The sequence below is a fragment of the Enoplosus armatus genome, chromosome 15 (assembly GCF_043641665.1).
Source record: "Enoplosus armatus isolate fEnoArm2 chromosome 15, fEnoArm2.hap1, whole genome shotgun sequence".
NCBI lineage: Eukaryota > Metazoa > Chordata > Actinopteri > Centrarchiformes > Enoplosidae > Enoplosus > Enoplosus armatus.
The window spans coordinates 19,234,598-19,258,287 of NC_092194.1; the positions used below are offsets into that span (position 1 = coordinate 19,234,598).

Below are 23,690 nucleotides of genomic sequence, written 5' to 3' on the forward strand. Positions count from 1 at the left end.
AGTAGAGCTGAAATAAATCTATTACTCGATAAATTAAATTCATTAATCTGCAGCTGTTTTGATAATTGATCTTTTTAATTACTTTATAAAGCAGCTGGTTACAGCTTCAATGTGAAGATTTCACATTCTAACATTGTAAACTGAATATTTTGGGGGTTTTGCACTTTAGTGTTTCTCACTATTTCCTGCAACAACAGTTCTATTTTATAGAACAAGTGATTCAGCGATTAATCCACAAAATAATTGGCAGATTAATCGTTAGTTGGAGGGCAAACATACTCATAGTGTGGTTAAATAAGAAAAGTAAAGTGAAGTAAATCTGATGAGTGATTTTCTGAAAGCCACTGAGGGACTGAATGTATATTTTATTCTTTGTTGTAAGGACTTCTTACAAAAAAGTGGCACGTTACTATTTCTGCTGTATAAACTGACTTCAGTTAAACATCATGGGATGTGAGTGGAGTTGTTGTAATGCTGTGCACACGGTTAATGTGATTGGTAACTGAGGTTAATGGGATTGTTCAACCATGGCAGCAAAGGCCGGGATTAGAGGGAGCACGACAGAGTAGATTGAGATGAACTCTCAGCTTGGCAGCACACAACTGGCAGCTGTACTCAGTCAGTATCACAGTCACTACATCAGATTATTAGTCAGTGGAAGCAAGGTGAGGACTCGAATGATTCATTTATAGCCCTTTAGTGGTGGATCTGTAGATCCTTTTGTTTCTTAAATATAAGAATTTGCCCATAAATGAAAATATAGTCAGTGTCTGTTCACTCCGATTTATCCTGTATGGTTCCACCTCAGCTTTATGTAAAGCCTTTTTTTTTTAAAAGGGTTTCAGGTCTTTTAAAAAAGGACAGAAAACCGGTTTAAACTGGTGGACAACTCAGGTAGACTTTGTTTTAAGGGGTCACAAGCCAAACAACAATGTGACTTAATACAGTGAAACATTTCTAATCAAATAAGTCTCTTAGATACAGCACAATTACTATCCCTCTCCTTTTTATTTGGTGCAGCGGGTGTGATTACATCAGCATAAATACAGCAATTGTTGATGGTATTTGTAGTTTTTTGTCTTTGCCCAATAAACTCTATGTTCTGACACTAACTGACAATTAATAATACACACAGACTAAAGCTACAGATGGCTTCAAACCGGTTCCAAAGCACTTTAAACTGACAATAATGCTAATGACTGAGTGTTGTTCTTGAGCACCTTGATATTAGCAATAAATACATTCACAAAATAACTCACTGTGGAGGCAGGCATGTTATGACTTGACCTGGAACAATTGATGTGAAAACCTTCTTCAAGCTTCTCTCTTGAGCAACATGCTCATTTACATTTAGCCTTCAAGCACTCCAATGCCGAGTGTTTTATCCAGATAATGTGTCACATTTCGCTCTGAGGCACCTGCAGGTTTTTGGAAATGGGGAAAGTCTCTTCTCTCCATAACACCCAGTATGAAGCTGCACTCAGAGACCAGTAAGACTTTCACTGAGCTCCGAGTTAAACAAAAAAATGGTTATAAAAAAATAATAAAAATTATTCATAACTCATTCAAAACATTCAATAGAAGGCTGTACATTTGTCATGCACAGACAGCACCACAAACTTTATAAAATCCTATTTTGTGATAAAAAATATAGCATTAGCTCACATATGACTGAGAAAAGAAAAAAACATAAGCACTTGAATATTCAAGTATAATAACTCAGACATACGTCACGCTCACCGGAGGAAAATACTGTTCGCTTCTTCCATGACTCCAAATAATCTGAGATATGTGGGGGAATCCTTTTTGGTGGCTGAAAACAAAGCATGTGTCCTGCCTTTTGAGCTAGTGAAGTGAGCTTTTATTTGTTCAACTCCCACTTTGGGTCTCATGATGTTGTTGAAATGATTCTCGATTAGGAAACCTGGTTATTCAGCTGTCCAGGGTATTTCTCAAACCTCCTCTCTGCCTCCTCACTGAATGCATCACCTGTGGGGAATAAACAACAGGGAATAAAGCAGTCAAAGAAGTTGAAAATGGAGCCAAATTTGGTAGCTGTAGTGTTTCTGACTGCTTACCAATGTGGCAGTTATGGAGCCAGATTCGATGTCCGTCATATTTGCAGTTGCATTTCATGCCGTTGTTGGTGAAGTCGCTCTCAGCCACTTCGTGATTTGGATTAATCAAAATCTGAAGAGGTGAGAAACATAAAAGAGGTTAAAAGTCAACTATTAACAGTAAACAACAGGGCTTTGTTGTCAGGTTTCCCAGTAGAAATGAGTTTACTGAGTTATTTTCACATTTACTGTGACATGTGAAATTTATTTTGTTGGGTTTGACTGATTGCGTCCTTCTGTTCTTGTGATCTCAATACATGTAAACAGGGTTCCTGAAGTACTTCCTGTAATCTTCCTTGGTGTTTTTTGGTTCCACGGAGAGAAGAGAGTGAATCTGGAACATGTTTTGGAAGATGTTGCAGGTTTAAATCTTCATCTGTAAACTCTAATGTTATCCAAAAATTAAGAAACATAGTGAGACAGACGGAGGGGAGGAATAAGAGAAGAGAGGCGGGGAAACTTCAAACATCAGCCACAGCTTGTTTAAAATAGTCTGATTTGCAGTTGCAAATACTGTAATATTTTATCTGTCAGTCTACAAAGTTGCTGTTGAAGTGTAAGAGCTGCCTGACTTCATCAGGCTGGTGTTTATTTCATTTATGTACAAATCCAGACCCACATGCTCCTTCAGCACTATCTTATTATATGTAATACATTTGGAGAACAGAATCTGGAACTGTCCAAGTGTGTTGCCTGTTGATTATTTGACAGACAGTAAATAAGTATATTATTTGTCTGGATGTTGGTTTTTGGGTTATATCCAAACTGGGCAGTATTTGTTCAATGTTCTACCTGCAAAATGTAGTTTCCAGGTTTGACGTCTGTGATGTCGATCCACTGGCAGTCGATGTCGTGGCGGTACAAATCCCAGCAGCCCACAGTGATGCCCTGATCGCCAAAGTTGGCACACTCGTACCGCTTGGAAACACCTGGGAGGCGAAAAGACGAACTGATTTTAAGATGCATTGGTGAATGTGAATGAATGTGAAGTAATCATTGAAAATGGCTCAGTGATATTTAATTGACCATTTACTTTTTCACATACACGCCTTAAAAAAACCTTAAAGATGGCAGAAAATTCAGCCTTTATATTTGCCGTTATTATGACTTGCTTAAATCTTTGCGTTGAAGCAGACAGGTGGGACTGTTCAGATGTGTGGGATGCTACATGACTCCACCCTCCTGGTTTGACTCTGACCTGAAGAATCAAGACTCACCCTCTTGACAATCTGTGTCCTCCAGACAGAAACTGGCTTTGTGTCCCTCTGCCACTTTGGTGCCGTTGGCGTTCAGCAGGTCATAGTGGGTGAAAATATCCATGCTGTGGTAATGGCTGTGTGATACAGAGACAATGTTGCAGAAAATAATGTATTTTACAGTCAAAGTGGCCTCTCCTTTGATAACTGACAACACAAAACACCTTTTATTCCATACCACTCAAAAACTTACAAAACTGTGTTTATGCTTTAAAATGATTTGTGGCAAAACAGAGAATTAAAAGGTCCAATGAAATGGATGTGAAATTATGATTTCCTTCAGTTCCTTCAGCTGACGGATGTATTTGTGGATGAAACATGATGTTGGGTAGCTTATAAATTAAATCAACATTCATGAGAAACATATCTGTTGTTGTACTCCAGAACAGTGTCCTCCTTTATCTCCACCCACTGGGACTTGGATCACTGCATCATTAAAACTCCAGGCTGCTATTATTAGGATGAAGCAGCTCAAGAAACTATATTAATGAACAACATTACCCGTGGCAGGCGTGCCAGACCCACGAGTGCCGCCCGGCCTTTGGCTTGAAGTCAGCCCGACCGATGTTGTGGATCTGGGAGGAGAAGCGGAGCAGGCGTCGGTGTCCGTAGGGCCAGTTGGCCTTGGATGCAGATTTTGACAGGCAGTCCTCCTCGGCGGCACAGTAGAGCATGTGAAGAGGGCGATCCTCGATGTAGACCGTCTGCTGGACCAGAGGGGCGTTCAGGACGAGGTCAGAGGCCGCTGGGCACAGGGGGAGTAGCAGGATTAGGTTTGAGCTAGATTTACTCGTTGCAGTGTCAGCTCAAATCACATTTTTCCATGTATGTAATAAAACCTGCAAATGCTGCATAATGTCCTCACCACACTATTACTTTAACTGGCAATTATTACTTCACAACAGGGGTAACATTTTAATTGATGATGTGATGACAGTGTTGACTAATAAAAGTAGAATTCGACTTTCTTTCTGTTCTTCTTACATCACTATATTATCAGGAAAAGTTAATGCTGTTTGTTAAATAGTGCTCAGTGGTTGTAACGATGTGATATCATTATACAACAAGACAAGCATTTCTATCTATGTGTCATTCTTCATCAGAAAGAAATGGCAGAAAGCTCTCCCCCTCTCTGAAACAGGAAGTTGGGACTACAGTAGGTCATAATTATAAATATATGTTGGATCTTTTCTTTAGGCCCTTGGAGTTTCAACAGGTCAATAAAATATGTGTACGATTTTTATTCCATTAGTTTCTGTTGTTGTCACTCACTGTCTGAACAGATGACTCCCGCTGCAAACTTTGTTGCCGACTTCTGGCAGCTGACAGTTTTGTGATGCTGGCACTGACTCAGAGACATCTCGTTTCCCGTGCACTTCACACCGCTCATCACCATCTCCGTCACGTTGCTGCTGTCCCAGTACCAGGTTTCCTTAGATGGAGGTTAGACGACAGCAAACAGACAAACAAACAACAGAAACAAACACAGTGCGTCGATCAGAAGTCATTCACAGATGGAGCTGCAGAGCTCAGAGTGATGAGAAACAGATGTTCATGACTCATTCTTGGTTGCTCTCTGAGGACAAAGTGTAATGTTGAGTTCATGATCGCTGGAGGACAATAACTTTGAGCTGATAGGTGTGATTCAATAATCTTACTTACTGGAAGGCTTCTCATTTTCACACCACCATGAATGTAATCATACACCGATTATGAATATTTCAGTTAACTATATCTAAGTATTTTGTATCATGTTGCTTTGGTATGCAGATTACAATGTGTGCATTCAGTTTTTTACAATCACTTTTAAAGATGTCAACTATTCTTTAACTTCTAACTTAATCTCTGTGATAAGGGCAAGTGTAGATATCTGAAAACTAAAGTTTAAAGCTCGTACTACCCTTTAAAGGCACATCACCAGTAACTTAATTTTTAGGGGTTTTGTCTGGATTTTTAGTCCAAAAAGAATCGTAATTTGCTTCAGGTTGGAACTATAAAACATTTCAATCATTTTAAGCACATTTTGAACTACATTGTTTAAGTCAGTTTCAAAAGTTGATACTACTGAATCCTGTTTTTTGTGCTTTACCTTTATATGTAATTTAAAATAGTTTATGTGGATTTATTTTGAAATGTCCATTTCATACCCATCATTGTGATCATGTACAAAGCTCTTTAAGTCTCTTTAAATCAATTTAATTTGGTTCATATGCATTTTAAATGCGTTCCCTTTAATTACACAGCTAATTTGTAGCAGTTTTAGCAGCCATATACCTCATTATATATTAAAGCACTCTAATAATCTTCTCTGTTCCCTCTGTCTCTACAGAAAAAGGTATAAAAGCATTTTGATTTGAAATGATTAATTTCCCGTTACACATTAAACCCACAACATCTTTTGGATTATTCAAGACCTTATTTCTTACTTAAATCAAGTTACTCGTGCTTCTGTTTACGTTTGTAGTTATTATTTAATGTCATGACAATGACTCGGCCATGTTATTGTTTTTGTTTTCTATTTTTCATGTTTTTTCTCCTGCTCATGTTTTGTTTATGATGCATCTCCTGATCCTGCAAACAGTTCATTTGTTCAATATCTCATTGTGGAACAAATCTCTTCATTTAGTCTTCAGTCCTACTTACAGTGACGGCATGCATGGAGTAGCCGAGCCCTAGCTGCCTGCAAACCACCATGGCTTCCTTTGTGGTCCAGCCTGTGCTGCACACTGTGCCCCACTTGGACCCAACCTGAACCTCCACCCGGCCCTCATAAGTGGTCCGGCCGCCCACTATCCGGATCTGCAGAAATACCCTGCTGGGAGTCAGTGACGGGACACAATTCCTGTCCTGTCTCTGAACTGTCTGGGTTCAAAACTGACGCTGTTCATACACAGTCCTCAGGCAGAAGAGAGTGTGTCGCTGAAGCAGCAGCTTGGTTAGACTTTTCTAGGCGTCGAGAATGCCAACGTAGTTTCCAGATGAGGTCACCACTTGGCTTTCGTGGTGAGTGGCTTTTGAGTTTGATTAGAAACTTCATGTGTGTCTGTTTTGGTCTGCCCTCAAAGAAAAGACCAAAGCAGTATCACGTTCCTCCATGAAGGAAAGAAACTACTACTCCATGTGGAACTTCTGTACTGTCAGACATTAATACACGCATGCCTGTTCAAGTATACTCCAAAAATATAAATATATACACCAATTTAGCATGATAGTTATGTTTTAGGAATATATTTGAATGTGTTCTAATAACAAGTATTGGTATGCTGCACATATTAGATAATATGTGACTGAACATGTATGCATAGAATCAACTGTATTGAATGTAATGAAATTGAGAAATGCGATTTTTTTTGTTGTGTACAGAAAAGTATGACAGTATATTATATTTGTATGTGTCAAATATACTAAAAGGCAACCGGCTGCAGCTCTGCTCTGCTGCTGCCTCAGTGGTGTTAATAACCTACTTGCAGGCCCTGGTTAGCGTAGCCCAAGCCCAGCTGCCTGCAGGCCACCATGGCCTCCTTGGTGGTCCAGGTCTCTCCACAAATCAGACCCCAGCTCAACGTCCCGTTAGAGTCTGAGCGCAGCACCTCCACACGGCCCTCGTAACGGGTCCGTCCTCCTGTGGTCCGGATCTGTGTGGGGCCGAGGGGTTAGGAACCACAAAGCAGAGCGTAGATACACAAGGGCCGGGCTGGATAAGAACTCTATTTCTATCAATTAGAAGTTCTGTTGGTGTCAGTCATGGTCTAAAATCTTAAAGGTATCATAAGATTTACATGTATGTCACTCGAATTGAAAACTATCGATAAGATGAAGCGTTCTCTGGCAGAACCCCACTTGATCCGGCCTCTGTGTGTATCTACAGGAAACATGGGCGAGTATGATCTGGTAAAATACAAACTGCACAACCAGAAATACTCTGTGTTAAAAGGAAATCACTGTTGTCACAAAAAAAGTATCTGCAAAAATATTTTCACGAAAGAAAAAAATCTTTCTGACATAAGTCTGAGCAACTGAACTAATTCACTACATACAAATATCAAAATTCAAACTTAGGAAAACACAAAAGGACAAATGACATTATTGTTTTTTCGTGACAGCAGTGAAGAAGTGTTGGTTGAGAGTAAAAATTGAGATTTCTGTGAATCTCAAATGTTAGGACAAACAGAAAAGACTTTGAGAGCAGCAAAGGACTAAACGAATGGATAATACAATTAACACAGAGTAAATTACACAGTATAAAACCAGCCATTTTTCTTTCCTATTCTACGTTCATCAAAGCAGAAGAAAGTAAAAAAGAAATCTGATGCAGTTTTCAAATTTTCACAAGTTACCTACATCATTTTCTGTCCTGACTGATATTATAAATAAATATTATAATAATAGGATAGAAAACTTTCCCTCAAGTTAACAGCACAATTTTAAGATGAAGCATTTCAGTAAGGAGGTTCAGCTCTGACCGAGTTCTCGAGTCCCATGTAGGGCACGTTGCAGCGGACGGCAGCGTCCTCTGCGTGTTGACAGTCCTCTGATGTGATGTTTTTAAAGGGGCAGTTCCAGATGGACTTCTCCTGACTGAGGCACTTCACCTCGTTCATGTAGATGGGACCCATTCCTGGACAGACAGACAGACAGACAGACAGACAGACAGACAGACAGAAGCTGATGAGAGCAAAGGCGCTTCTATATTTACAGCTTCTTGAGCAAACAATACATTTAGATTTTCTCAAAAAAGTAACTTTCAGATATCAGCAATAAAGCGTTTGTAGAAACCCAGAATCCATTATCAGATCAGATTCATCAAATTAGCCAGTTCATTTGAGTACATTCTTAATAGCAACTGAGGGTTATATAAAAATATGTGTTTTAATGGGTCACAGGCTCTTTATATGGTGCAACAACTGCAGCATTTAATGAGCCTGAACCCATTTAATAAGGTGCTTAGATCAGATTAGAACAATCCAGGTCAGTTCATGTCTGCTTTTTGACTCTGGTTTCAAGTCTCAGACTGATTTAGAAAATCTGGGCCCCCCCAAAAAACTGATAAAAACCTCAAACAACCACTGCTGACATCCTCCCTGACCAGGGGAACAAATCAAAGAAACAGTGACGTAGCCATGGTAGCTGTTACTGCGGTCTGTTCTACTTAATTCCAACTATACTAATGTTACTGCTACCACAATCATGTACGCAAACACATCACCTTTTCCATGGATCTGGCTATTTTGCCCAGGAAAAATGATGAAAGCTTTAATGAACTGGATTTAGGTGGAATCGCTGTTATTAAACCACAGAGAGTCAAAATAAGAAGAGCAAAACAGACACTGCTTCATACAAAAATGTCACAGGTAACTTAACTTTCATCATAACAGCGGAGAGGTCAATACAAGGGGCACATAGAGGCACATCTAGACGCCCAGGATGTGCAGTATATTTGCTGTTTGCTGTGTAGAATTTAGCTGTGATGCTTCTTCAGATTTCTGCTGCTCTGAGGTTAAATTTGAACATGTTTCCATACAGAACTGGTCTTTATGGAGTCCAGTCTTAAACTACATATACAGTACAGCTCGCCTTTTAACCTGAGGCATGTTTGCTGAGCATGCATGCTCTCTGTCAGCGACACCCTGGTTCACATTCACCCTCTAAACTCTCACTCCATCACTACGAGTCACAGCACCATGAGGTGATTGTATTATGAAATTTCTGTGAAAGGAATTCCTTCAGCGGCGCTAGTTTCCGACTTCAGTGACGTTTAGGAATATTTCTCGCAGTAATTCCGCCAGGTGGTGGTCTGACATCCGCCTGAGCACAGAGCAGGTATGCTGCTGCCTCAAAGAGATTTTGTGATGCGTCTCCTCGACCGACTTCCTCTGTGGTAGAAATCATAATGTACACACAGGAGAGCAGGCATCCCCACCCAGCGTTTCTGAGAAATGCACCTTCAAAAGACTGCTTGTTTCTTCTTTGGTGGAGTCTCACAACAGTTTACCTAAAAACTACACACACCTCCAAAAAGAATCACTAATGAGGAACACACGCACTAAGATAAATATTCTAATATCTAGCTGGCACCTTTATTCTGAGTAACAGCACTTAAAGGTTTGTTTGGTTAGAGAATAATCTTTCTCACATCAGTTTACTGTGATGAAGTTCTTTCTTTCATGTCTTTGTTTCTTTTTCTTTCTTCATGCACAGTATTCCTTTACTCATTAAAATAAGCTGCAAATGAGGAATCCGTGTAGGAATGTGGACTTGTTGACGGCAGATTGTCAGTTCTCTGGGGTGAAGAGATGACCTGAGAGATAAGACAGGCTGCAGACCGTCTGAAGACAGTTATGGACACATCCTGCCTCAGGTGACGGGTTTAGAGGGATTTAATGCAGAGCACAGAATCAACTGGGCTGTCCTCATAAACAGAAATCATATGAAATATAGAGAGGATCTATATTATTATCACACAAATCAACGTTGCTGCAAATATCGCAGATTTTAAAGATACAGTTCACTTTTGTTATGTTCAATCATGTCTTTTTTATTTGTATTAAGGTGTATAACATCTCAATAAGGCACACTGACTTTAAATTCTGTAGACTTCTACAAACATTTCTAAGGATGCAGAAATAACCTCTGTGGGTGCAGAGGTTTAAATTGGAAACTTATCTCTGATTGCAGGATGAATGATGAGGATCCTTTTCGACTTCTGTTTGGGCTGCCACAAACCAATGGATTTTATGACTGTACGATAACAGGATGTTTTTTTCTAACCTTGTCCCATGCGGGCTCCGGTGAGAGCCTCCTTGGCGCTGCCAAAGCCGAGCTCCCTGCAGACGACGCTGGCTGACTGCAGGTTCCAGCGATCATCACACACCGTTCCCCACTCGTTGCCTTTCAGCACCTCCACCCGACCCTCGCCAAGCCTGGCACCTCCCTTCAGCCTCACGTTGCTCTAGACAGCAAGCAGACACATAAAACAATATTTTAATCTATGTTTGGCAGGTTAGTCCTCTGAGCATCCACAGTAATTCTACAGCTTCAACATCAGAGCATACCCTCCCATAGGCCTTTTTCACGCTGTCACATTTTGACATGTCACAGTAGAAAAAGATGTAGAAAAATAATCAAATGAATGCATGCTGACTCATTGTCACACTTGTTAATGTTATTAGAAACATCCGTGCTTTTTCTACTATGACAAGTCAAAATGCCAGCTGTGAAAAAGGCCTGTTGAGCCGCCCTTAAGTTAAAGACTACATTACCGAAGTTTTAAGTTTCTTTTTCAAGCCACTGTTTTGCATGAACAGTGGCCCCGGCATGCAGCTGACCACGGCCGCCATGCCGCCCCCGCAGGACGATGTCGCGTTTGGCTTGCTGAACTCCAGGGGGCAGGCCGCCAGGTGGACCTCGGTGCCTGTACACGCCACAGAGTGAATGTGGAAGTAGGTCTTCTGACGCTCCAAATACAACCTGGAGGGAGCAGAGACAGGGGCCAGGACTGTGATGACTGTGTCACAAATCCACACTACTAGTGTGAAAACATTACATACTTTAAACTTGCATAGAATCAGTATGCAAGGACTTGGGACACAGCAATTGATTAAATGAATTAATTAACTCTTTAGGTGTAGTTATAGCATACAGTGACAATTAAAGATTTGACGATATGCTGAGAATTAACAAATAATTTGAATGAAATGAATGACGAATGTATGTACTATATTGCTGTGAGTTTATTTCAGGTCATTACAACATGCACACCCATCAAATCATGTTATAGTAAGAATAATATCATTCAGCCTCACACAAACTATCACAAATACTGTCTTAAATTATAAAAACATATAAACATATTGGCCAAAAAGGGAAAATTCACAGTTGTCGGGGTTTGACAGTAAATCTGTGTTCAGTAAAGCCAAATATCAAATGAAATTGATTGTATAAATGTAACTTTCAAAACTGTTAATTAGAGACAGTTTGACATTTTAGTTAATATGCTAAACTACTTTCTTGCCTAGAGTTAGAGGAGAAGATTGATGCCACTCTCATGCCTGCACAGTAAATATGTAGCTGTAGCCAGCAGCCGTTTAGCTTAGCTTAACATAAAGACTGGAAACGGGGGAAACAGCTAGCCCAGCTCTGTCCAAAGTAAAGAAAATACCTTCCAGCACCTCAAAATTGTACTAATTAACACATATTTCTTTGTTTAATCTGTAAAGAAATGTAAAACTCACAAGTTATGGTTAAACTTGGAGTTACAAGCTAGGGCTAGCTAAAGACTGGAAGCAGGGGAAAGAGCTAGCCTGGCTCCTCCTACCAGCACCTCTAAAGCTCAGTTAACATGTCAAGCTAATTACTTCCCCCGTTTCCAGTCATTATGCTAAGCTAAGCTAACCGGCTGCTGGCTGTATCTTCATATTTAGTGTACAGACGTGAGAGTGGTATCAATCAAAGTGAATAAGTATATTTCCTTTAACTTTTCTGCAGCAAATGGCTCTTTGAAATCAAAAATAAATACATAAGGTGTTTTAAAGACTATTCTTTTACTTTCTTTAAACCACCTTTGATGGATTTAGCTACAGGCTTTTGTTCTGAAAATCATGGATGCTCTTCCTAACCAGCCACATGTGCAGGGCAGGTGGAGGGGGTGGATATGGTTTATATGGCACTTGTTTGTGAGGCTTGTGGAAGCAGCATGTGTGTGGGTCTTTTCAGACAGCTTGAATTTACCCACAGAATTGCTTATCCTCAGATTACCTTTTGCCAGGGCTGCTCTGTTTAGACTTAGAGTTAGCTTTAGCTTTGGATGTCTGCCTGCAAGGTAAACACGGGTAAGACTGCACAGTTAGGAGAAGAAAATGAGCTGACAAAGTGAAATATCATGGTAACAACAGGTTACATGATGCTCAATTACGTTAAAAACTGTAGTTACATTGTTCAAAAGGATGTGTCTCCTTCAGCACAGTTGTTAAATACAGTTGTCAACACATCCTGGTATACTTAATATATAATATATAAAGTATGTTATATTCAAAAGTTGAAAGTGACACATCCTTTTTATATGCATGTAAATAAACACAAATGTGACAAAGAATTAAATCACCTAACATTCATCAGTTATTTCGACACGTTTCATCAGTACAAGCTCATATACACTACATGGCCAAAAGTATGTGGACACACACGTTTTTACATACTCCTGTGTACCTTTTGGTGCGGGGTTGTTTTTCATAATTTGGGCATCTTTGTTCCAGTTAAGGGAAATCTTAATATCATGCTATACAATGATATTTTCAACAACAGCGTGCTTCCAACTTCCAACAAATAGTTTGGGTGCGGAAGAACTAAACTGGACTGCACAGAGCCCTAACCTCAACCCCATCCAACGCCTTTGGGAGAAAGCTGAAGTGGAGGTGGAACAAATGGGTGTACTGGTTGGGTGTCCATATACCTTTGGCTGCATAGTGTATGACGTATAAACATGATCATTCCCATGTTTGTTAGTATAAACTATTGTTATTGTAATTTTTCTATGGCGCCAATGTGACCCTCAGGTTCCCACATTGATTTAGTTTAACGTGTGGCATTGCTTTTAAATTATGGATGTAGGTGTAATAATTAAAGCAGGATGTTACATGGTAACATCATAAACCACAACATCTATGTTAGAGGGTTCTTCAACTCTTCTTTAGAATCTGCAAATGATTATTATCTTGTTTTAACACATCTGGAGCAGAAGGCAGAGTGTAAATGTGGCTTCAATACAACAACAAACCTGAAAGTGGTTAAACCTGTTCTCTGAGTTTGGTTACAAATTTATATCCCAGTTAAAGGATAAATCTGGTGATATTCTAGATTTTTCCTATTGTCAACAAATCCCATGAAAAGATCAAAATCAACAATGAATATTGTGTTTGTATCCAAAGCCTGATATATTTTATTGCCTGAGATCCCCAGGCTGCTAAAAACTACAGTGGCCAGCTGTTTTAGGAAAAGACTTAGCCTTTTTCTAAAATGAAACTATATATTTGTGACATGTATTTAAAGTAGGAACAAATGGGCTTGGGGATGGGTGCTACCGATAGAGTAGGAAAGTCAGAAAGTATGGAGAGACAGTCTAACAGATTATTAGTTTTGATCTTTTCATGGGCAATGTTGACAATGAGGAAAATATCGAAAGCCAGGCTTATCCTTTAAAGTATGTTTTTGTCATTGTCTTCACACCACAATCATCTGGTGAGCTTCATAATATAAGAAAATATGAATGGCTATTAGTTATTCACTGTAATAATTTGTTTTTATCTCCTTAGCGCACCTACTTGGTGCAATTTTCCACCTTCAGGACAACTGTAAAAAAGAATGATGGACTGACTTTGACTCTCTCATCTTCCAACGTGGAAACCTCCACCCATCTGGCACTCCGAGCACGCTAAAACAAACGCTGTGAATTATCTGCAGATTCTACCAGACACAGGTCGGTTCTTGTCACGTGGACTCCGGAGACTCAGACCTGTGACTTTTTTAGTTGAAGAACCCAGAATGAAAAGTTACTGATGTCCTCCAAAAAGCATGCCACGGTGGGGAATGGGATTTCCAGCTGTTGCTTTAGATTGAAAAGTACTAATCCGTGGAAAAACTGAGCCCCAGTCACTGACAAAGTACAGATTGACGACATCGGTCCCATCAAAAAGGGCCTCAAAAAGGTCTGAATGATAAAACAACCAATTAACTTTGCCTGTGTTGCGAGCAAAGATGAATAATTATTGTACATTTACTGTACTTAATAATAATTCTAGTTAGAAATGCTTTTGTGAAGTTCCCTTGATCAGGTCAGTCTTTACAATCTGTGCCATGTCAGTAGAAATGTGAAAGGAAGACGAAAAACAGACGTGAGAATAAAACTGGACTTCCACACATGGCACATCATGAGTTTAAGCAGGATAAAATAAGAATCTACAACCCATTCACATGCTGCACATCATAATAATATGATATAAGAGAGAGGGGAAGTGGTCAACTTGCTAGAAACAGGAGCTAAAAGTTATCGTCTGCTCCAACAGGAAACCCACTGTCAGAACTACAGTAAACAGAGAGCAGACGGAGGTGGACGGTGGGTTTTCCCAGTGACAGTGTACCTTCCACCGGCTGAAACATTAACCTTTGGCCTGGAGACCTTCTCAGCCGCTCGCTTTTTCAGACGTCTGCAACAGTGAGACATCCAGATTCCATCACATACAGGAGAGAGACTACTACAAATACACAGGCTGCACACACACACACACACACACACACACAGTGTCTGGGCTGCACACATAATAATGTCTTTAAGGGAACGTACTGGAGGGTCAGCAGTGAATAACATTTTTGACATTCCACACAGCTCCAGCATATCATGTTACAGACTTCGGGTCACCAATGAATGATCACAATTACAGAACTATTCCAACTATTCAGAGTCTCATTCAGGAGCTGCAACATCTCCTTAATACACCACCTGTTGTTAGCTGTTAATATCATGGAGGTCCAGTCTGGTGTTTGTTCAGTGTTTTCCTGTCATCATAGACTTGAACTGATGACAGCTACCAGCCACAGGCCCAGACTTCTGATGTACAGTTTGTCTTGTTGTGAATGTACTGAACCCACAGTCTGATACAAATAATATGAGCAACAATATGAGCTTTTCTTTATCCAAACTATAGTATTTCCTCATAAAAGAGTATAAAAAGTGTCATTTACATTTTGAATAGTCTGGTATGTTCAGAGAGGGAGAAAAAACAAATATTAGGGTATGCGTTTTTTTCGACTAACCCTTTTTTGACAATCGAATAAAATCGAATTAAAAAAGTGTAGCCTGCTCCTCATCTCTGCTTGAGGCTACATGATGAGTGCAATGCTAAGTCAGAGGAGTGCTCCTTTAAAAACCCTGCCTGAAATAACAGCTGGTAACAAATGATTTCATTGGCTTTGGTTTCAGTGGATTTATGTGTCCTGTAAGGGTTTTAAATGCTGTTCCACCCTGACAGGCATACATATTTTTAGGCATGAAAATGGTCAAATTCATACACTATACAATAAAACTGAACACAGAACAATCTGACTGTACACAGGTTGGCTTCTCTCCAGTCGTCTGTGCATTATGTGACCAACCAACAGCCCCCACCCCACCTGAGCCTCAGCCTTCACACATGCTTGAGAGAAAACACATTTCCCCTCGTACTACTGTGAACCATCTGCAGGGGAATGTGTGCAGTCATACTGGAAGAACAAACTGGGAAATGAAAGTGGAGGTCTGACAGTCCACGAAAGTAATCACTGTTAAACATATTAAACGACAAATTGATAATCAAATTTGTTGCCTGTTATTTTGTTGGCCAAAATTGTTTTAACTTGACCTGTTTTTTCATAATTAAATATTGAGATTTTAATGCAGATATCTCACTTCTTATGAACTATCACGCTGTGCCACACGGAGCCCTGCGGATGTGAAAACACATGGGACTAAACACACGCTGGTTCGTACTTTTCCTTCTCCGCGGGCAGCTGTAATAGCTCTTCAACTTCCTCTGTAAAGTAATGAACAGAGGCCGAGAACATGAAATATGTTACACAAACAAAACATTGGCTTTTCTGTCTGTCCAAAGGAAAAACAAAAACATCCTCAGAGAGAAGAAATAAGAAACAGAACAGAACAATCAGAGGCTCGTGTGCTTTGTTGTAGAGCTGCAGTTCTGGCAGATGGTAGAGAAAGTCTACACACACTCCTTTTCATATCCACAACAAACAGAAGCTCCTATAATGTCCCCTCTTTATCGAACAAAGACTAAGATCCTGCTTGCGGTTTGGTCAACGTGCTGCCACTCGTGCTTAACAGACTAAAACCACGGGAATGTCAAACAGATTGCAACCTGTCCTGAGTGAATGAGGAAGCTACAGCCACTTTGATAAGCAGCCTAATTCCCACTGTTGGTACTGGGAAACAAAGTTGAAAAAGAAAGATCCTGCGCGTCCCAATGGATTACTGGTTTAATGTGCTTTGGTTTGTCCTTCGTTTTCTTAAATATGAAGGTACCACCAGCAGCTTAACATCCAGACTGGAAACCAGAGGTACAAAATACACCCACCAGATCCTCTAAAGCTCACCAATTAATATGTAATATCTTGTTTGTTTAAACTGTACAAAAGTGCAAAAAGCTTCATATTTACCAAACAGCCATTCTCAAACCAAACAGCAAATTCACGTATGTCCCAAAATGTCAAACTATACAACAAAGATGAGCTACAGTCTGTTTCCACTGAGAGAATATAGATTTATTTAAGTGCAGTTTTGGTGTCAGGGATGATATGATTCATCAAAACTTAATGTAAACAGCAGAGGACTGCCTCTCTTGTTCTTCACTATAAACCATTGCAGATTGGCTGAGTTGATAAACATGCCGTTCTCTGATGACAACTTTCTGGGTCCTGAAGATACATTTTTTCTTCACCGACTGTGTAACAGGTTGTCAGCTGCAGCTGTAACCTCATGAACCCACACCAGAATCAGATTTTAACGGTTAAAGTCGGGCAGTTCACTTACTTGTAGAAGTTCTTGTTGACTTTCCTCTCATGCGGGAATCCCAGCATGCCGCAGACCACGCGTGTGTTTTTGATCGTCCATCCCAGGTCGCAGATCTGCGCCCAGCCGTCTTTGTATTTCACCTCCACCACTCCCTCTGTGATGGGCAGCTTCTTTTTGGCCATAGCGACGACGGGACGGAGTCGCACCTCCTCTATCTTGTTCTCGTCGACGTGAGCCTGGTCAGAGAAAATCAGGGCTGACGGTCAGTTTGTTTTCAATTAAACACAGATGTAGTCAAGGAAAAACTTTAATTCCACTATCCATCTGTACTTAAATCTTTTTATAAATCTTCATATACTGTATATGTACAGTAAATGTTTCTTCTTTCATATCTTTTACTTCAAAATCTTTCTATAGATCATTTTATTATGAACTTTTTCAGTACACACTGATGTTGATAGCTCATATATGCACTTCTCTTTAAGACTCTTGAATGAGAGCAGCAGACTAAACAGTGAGTCAGAGCTTTTATAGTCAGAGTCATTTTAGGTCTAATCCTCTAACTAACAACTCTTAAATGGTAAATGTAACTATGTCTGATTGCTGGCTTTGAGGAATTTCCGTTTTGGCTTATTTGGGAAAAAAATCTGGCTGTGGTCACAGATTAAAGACTGGACACCACATCTGACTGCGCTGGACTCGCAGCAACAGGCAGAACGAGGGAGAGTAGTTATGCATCTGAAAGTCCGCCCACTTGCTCTTATGAAACTTATTTTTTTCACAAGATCCTTCTATGAGACACCTCATCCAGCCATTCAAGCTGTTTCCAGTGGTCTGTGGAGAGTCCCCCGGTCTAACCTTGTTCACCTCGGACCAGTCAGTTATACAAATGGACATCAAAGAGGACAAATGGAAAATGATGACCAGCTGGAAACATCCCACCCAACAGTGTTTTCTTAGAGAAAGACTCCAAATGTCCCTCAGTTTTAAAACTGTATTTATCCAGGGAGGGTTTACTGAGCACACTTGATAGAAACACTTCATTCAGCCATCATTCCCACCTGAGAGTACATGAATACAAACAGTCTCTGCATAATTCCACTGGAGGTGGTGGGAGTGAAGTGCCTCCTCATTCAAGGGTACAAAGAGTAGGGCTTGTCAATAATTCATAATCATTTACTGCCTTTCTATATAATATTGAGATTAAATAGACTATCATTTACATTTAGGACATTTCTCAGGAGCTTATAGGAGCAATTTACTGCTCAGTATTCATGATAAAGACAAAAGTGAGCAATTGTGCACAATGCTCATTTTCCTTCCCGACACCAAAAATCTGTTAAGTTGGGCCATTATCTGAGCTGATATCATGTACTGCAGTCTAACATTCGTATCTCTCGGTTTACACCACAATGCAGTTCAATGTAATGAGTATCCAGATTGTTCCTGGTGCACAAACACCAGAAAATTTACAAATAAAACACAAGGCATGTCAGACAGCTGTTTAGTGGGGGGTTGTTCCTTAAGATTTGCCCATATTACTAAACCCTACCTTGCTGCTGACGGAGGGGACAGCGTGACAACAGCAGAATTTCACATCTGACCTTGTGACACTGAGGTCACGACCCTGCTCTTCTCCACAACCCCGCAAACAATCAGTCAAAGGAACTGATGCTGCACTCTGTTATAGTAGGTATATCAGGTTTACTGAGAAAGCTCTCTACACACTTCATCACCTCAGGACAATATACTTGGAGAGACTGCTGCTTTTAACAGGTCCAGACACATGGTATAGAGCAGAGCTAATCAACACCATGTGTGGCAGCTACAGGTGGAATTGCACTGAGGCGTTGAATGTCTTCTGTGTGGGTTAAACCTTATAGTCTATAGGCTGTGGAGCAGAAGGGCTGTTAACACCAGAGCAGAGTTTATGGGCTTATAACAGCTTCTTAATGAACTCTGAACATAATTTTTACTGCCACAAAATTGCTACATCTCGTTAAATGTATTTTAGCAACTTACGTCAATAACATTTGGGTCCACAAAACCAGGAATCCTCTCGTCTTTGCACACAACTCCGGCATCCTCATCGTGAGTGCAGTCACTGTTGCCGAAGCCGCGAGACTTGCAGAATTCAATGCTCTTCTCACCTCCGTTACACAGCACGTTGTCCAGCCAGATTTTCCCTGGACAGGCAGCAGACTGTCAGTGTGACTCCAGCACACCCCCAGGCCTGTGGAGAGTAACCAGTCCAGGCCTGGAAGTGACACTTGGTTGCTTGTAACATTGGTGCTCTGGGAAGTTATGGCAGCGAGCTTTCCACAGTTGCAAGAGGCTCAATAAGACAATAAGCTAAATGTCTAAAATGTAAATGTAGTCCAATATGTTTAAAATGATTTCTAATAGAAAATAATAAAATTAAATTGTGGCTTGGAACTCAAATCAAACGGCCCCTAAGTTGGTCAAACAGTGTGAGACACATGTCATTCATATTTGTAATAATAAATTGTAACAAGACTGAGAGTCTACAGCCACACTGGCAGCTCTGTGAGGCTGAGCTAAATGCTAATTGCTAATGCTAATAAGCTCACAGTTACAAGGTTAACTTGCTGATTTTTGGCAGGTATAATGTTTACATCATCATCTTAGTTTAGCATGTTTGTAACATTTGCGAATCAGCACTAAAAGCAAAGTACAGCTGAGGCTGATGGGAAGGTCATTAGTTCTGAAGGTGAACTGACTGAACTATTGGACAATCAAAATTTTGACCTGATGGTACAACAGGAATGGCAGAGCATTAAACGAGAGACTGGATCTCAGAAAGTGGCTGAGGTCACTCTTACCTTGGCCCTTGCCGTATTTGGCGCTGTGGGTCCATCCTGTGGCTGAGACGAAGCCCAGCTGGCGACAGAGCACATTGGCGTTAGTTATTGAGAAGTCATCATCACAGATGGTTCCCCACTCTCCCTTGTAGAAAAGCTCTATCCGACCCTCGTTGTGTTTTCGGGGGTATCCAGCCAGTCGGACCTTTAGCCGTTCGGTCTGGGACTGGGCGGACGGGGATGGTGTGGGTGCTGACGTGGGTGCTGGCGTGGCTGCGTTTGACGGCGTGGTCTGGGCCAAACAGCAAGGTAACCACAACCCAAATAGTAGGCTGAATGCTAACTGTCTGCATCTTGACTTCTCCATTGTTTCAGCTGCACAAGAAAAGGAAAAGACGATGTCAAGACAAATCTAAGGAAGTGCCCATTCAAGTAGGTTTCATCAGATGTCATTACAGGTTAGGAAAACCAACAGCCAGGTCTGCTGTGTATGTACTTTAGAAATACTGAGTGAACAGCATGGATACATGAATGCATTTTATAAATAGCTGAAGCTAAAACCTAGAGGGTTCACACAGAGCTGAAAATACGCCCAGTATATGGAAGTAGGATTAAAGTAAGATTCAAACCATCTGGTCAGGGTTTATTTGACTCTGATGTGGGGAAGAATAGCAGTTAATAACATTTAAACATGTGTAGGCCTCAATGGCATGACTGTTTATATTTATAAAATGAACAGCTGCACTGTGTGTTTATCCTTTTCATAGATTTTCTGTCCAGTTTTTTGCAATGTGCTAATGTTCAGTTTTTATTGAGTAGACATCCCAATTATTCAAGACATTTTCCTCTGGGTTAATACTCATTCATATTTCTCGATACAACAAGCAGCCTTTTCCCTACAACACGTTCACTCTGCCTTCTTAAACCTTCCTGTACAACTCTGGTAGGTACTGAATGCTAACATAGGCCTGCTATTGATAACTTGACAGCTACACTGCCCCTTAGCTTTTAGCGAGTGGGGGGTTGTTCCTTCAGAGTCACAAATACAGTAGTGTGATGTGTTTGTACAGAAACCACAAACTTAAGGTGCCCTTTCCAAAACATGTCTGAGACTGACTGCGTCGTCTGAGTCCAATTTCACAGTGGACACACACACACACACACACACACACACACACACACTAAGCTTTAGTGAGCAGCGGCTTTTAAAGGTATAACCACTATGTGTGAACTGAAGCCATGTGGTGCCACAGATATTCTGTGTCTTAATCTTAACATATCTTAACATTTACCAAAAATTTGTGTGTGCTCCCTTTTCGTTGCACCTCCAAATAAAGTGTTTTAGATAATCTGGCTAAACTGTTCCCAACCTCTCTGATGAAGTTTCCAGATCTTAGCAATTACTTTAGTGAGTACAATGTTATCGTAGCTGACAGACACGATGGCCAAAACTACGAAAACAAGACTAAAGTTGAATTTACTGGAATGATCCTGTACGGGAGACGGAACCATTCAGTGGAAACGGAGCCTGGGATACCTTAAGCCTTTAAAGAACTAACAGAAATAATGAGTGGGCCATTCATTAAATAAATGAAATATATTATGCACAGAATATAAAAGATGATTTCATGATTTACACACTTACAAGGAACCTTCATCACATCAGGTGACACAGACCGGCAAGTGAAAAGGCCAACTCTTATGTATCAGTCCAACACTAATTCAAACCAACCCTCTCTCTCTCTCACACATTAAACTGTGTCTCTTCCTCTCTCGCCCCTCACTGAAGCAGGGACTCTCCATACCAATGTGCTCATGGATCAGGTCTTGTGAAAGGCTCAAATCAACCAGGCAGCAGTTCTCTGCATCAGCACAGCTCTTCAGTCACACAAAGTCCTTTCCTGAGAGACCAAAACACACTCTGAATCTGTTTGCTAATCACTACCAGAGGTCAGTACGTTGTTGTGCTTATGTAGACTGAAACAAACTGGGAGTGAAAGCTCCCTGGGCAACAGAAAAGGTTTTCCTGCCGTGCTTCCAGTATGTTGTTGACCTCAGAGGAACTTTGTGAAACTTAAAACCTTAAGTAGTCAACATGAGCATGAGCCACATCAAAGGACGTAGATGGATGGTGGAAGAAACTGCATCTTAGATGAACACCGAGGGAAAAGATAGGTTTCAGATATAGCAGCTGCTCAAAATGGAAACACATGGTGGTCAAACATTTCCTAGAAATTCTGAGAAAGAGTAATTAGGGTTTGTTGGCTTCTGATCCTCGTAGCTGCGTTGTAAAAGGAGTCAAGATGCAAACCAGGGACGTCTTTGTAGCTCTTTAAGACATCAGAAACCCCCTCACCAAATGATCGTTTCACCTCATATCTTCTGGAACTGATCCATAAAGCATTAGTAAAATAATTAATTATCCATTAATAAATATGGCCACAACTTATTTATCCGTAATGAGTCTTATTAGAAAGTGGTAGCAGTGTAACACATTTCAGTATAGAGACCAGATATTTGGCAACAGGGATTCCTGTTAATACACTTCGGACTATTTTTCCAAGTCAGTATTTGGCTTTGGGAGCATGTTTTGTTTCCAGCATTCCTCACATTTTTTCATCTCTCGTATTCAGCATCCTAAAAGTCAAAGAGTTTGTTTTACTGGTGAACACATATACTGTTCCAGACTTTATAGCAGTTACAGAGTTATCAAAGCAGTACCAAAATACATTATATGACTTTTAATACCCAGACTATGTGGGTATGATTCCACCCTGTATTTCTCTTCATCTCGGTCACTAAAAACAACAAATCTGCCTTACCTTAAGTTTCCAGTAAGAGGAGGTTATAACGGTTCCAGTGGAGAGGAGGTGGGACCTGGGTCTTAGCTTTTGGTGATCCAGAGGGTCATAAACTGAACCCTAAAAGACAAAAGAGTAATAAATATCCCAGTACTTGAGCTAATTCATCTCCTCCATCAAAAATGGGTCCAATTTGCGGGTCAGTGGTCCACCTAGCAGCCAATTACTCCTTACAGCGTTATTGTCTGTAAATTGCCAGCTGTGCAGCCCTCACTGAGGAGGAGGAGGAGGAGAGGAGGAGAGGAGGAGGAGGAAGCCTGCATGACTGAAGTGGGCTGGATTTATTCCCTGGAAAGACACTAACTCTTTCATGGATGGTTCTGTCTCTTGCATAACGCCAAAAAACGTGAATTTCACACTCAGGCTACGTGCCCGATGAAGGGCAACGTGTCCGCAGAAGATTTACAACCGGAAAATCGCTGCAAATAAGTTCCTACTTGACCGTAAAATCAACAAAATGTCCTTAGACTGACCTGCAGTTTAGACAGACAGCTTAATAAGACGTTGTGGCGACTTAACACTAAATTGGTATCGTTGTGTCCCATTATATAAATACATAGGGAAGTGTAATGTTAGGAGGTGCAAACAGCGTTAGTGTCTTACATCACATACTGCAATCTGCAAACTGTGGCCTCAAAAAACTACACATTGCCCTTCCAATGAAACTGTAACTTAAAGGAATAATTAGACTTTTTGGGGGAAATGACATGATGTGTTTTCACACTCTAAACACCCTGTTTCACCACTACGTCACTTTCTCTTGTCGGTTTTTCGCCTGCGTCGCCTTCAGTTGGTCTTCACCTAGATACCACTAGGTTACACGGTGGTAGCTGTATGCTAAACATAAAGCTACAGCTAGCAGCCGGTTATTTAGCTTAGCATGAAGACTGGAAAACGGGGGGAATACAGCTAGCCTGGTTCTATCCAAAGGGCACAAAAACCCGTCTACCAGCACCTCTAAAGCTCAGTAATTTACACGTCATATAGCGTTTGTTTAATAACGTTAACTACAAAATCTGAAATGTAATAAACAATTCGCTTTTTTCGGGGTTATGTTCCGGATTATTTCTTGGCGGGAG

The 23,690-nt window shown here is 40.6% G+C and overlaps 1 protein-coding gene across 1 annotated transcript; it reads right to left on the bottom strand.

Annotated features, from left to right (window-relative positions):
* Positions 1-1,851: 1,851 nt before the first annotated feature.
* loxl3b (lysyl oxidase-like 3b) lies at positions 1,852-20,117 on the bottom strand. The gene is made up of 15 exons (XM_070919867.1): positions 19,772-20,117; positions 18,951-19,114; positions 16,947-17,164; positions 14,506-14,571; positions 12,128-12,184; positions 10,633-10,840; positions 10,142-10,322; positions 7,837-7,991; positions 6,838-7,008; positions 4,646-4,805; positions 3,875-4,118; positions 3,335-3,450; positions 2,910-3,046; positions 2,079-2,190; positions 1,852-1,989 (listed from the first exon to the last, which is right to left on the bottom strand). The coding sequence occupies exons 1-15, from the start codon at positions 20,115-20,117 to the stop codon at positions 1,916-1,918; spliced, it is 2,409 nt and encodes an 802-aa protein (XP_070775968.1). The 3' UTR covers positions 1,852-1,915.
* Positions 20,118-23,690: the final 3,573 nt, after the last annotated feature.

Excerpts from the sequence above, each read along its gene's own strand:
- loxl3b (XM_070919867.1), bottom strand. The coding sequence starts at position 20,117 with ATGGAGAAGTCAAGATGCAGACAGTTAGCATTCAGCCTACTATTTGGG. Across the intron at positions 7,992-10,141 it reads CGGAGCCCGCATGGGACAAG|GAATGGGTCCCATCTACATG; the intron begins GTTAGAAAAAAA and ends CTGTCTGTCCAG. Across the intron at positions 3,047-3,334 it reads GGACACAGATTGTCAAGAGG|GTGTTTCCAAGCGGTACGAG; the intron begins GTGAGTCTTGAT and ends TTCGCCTCCCAG.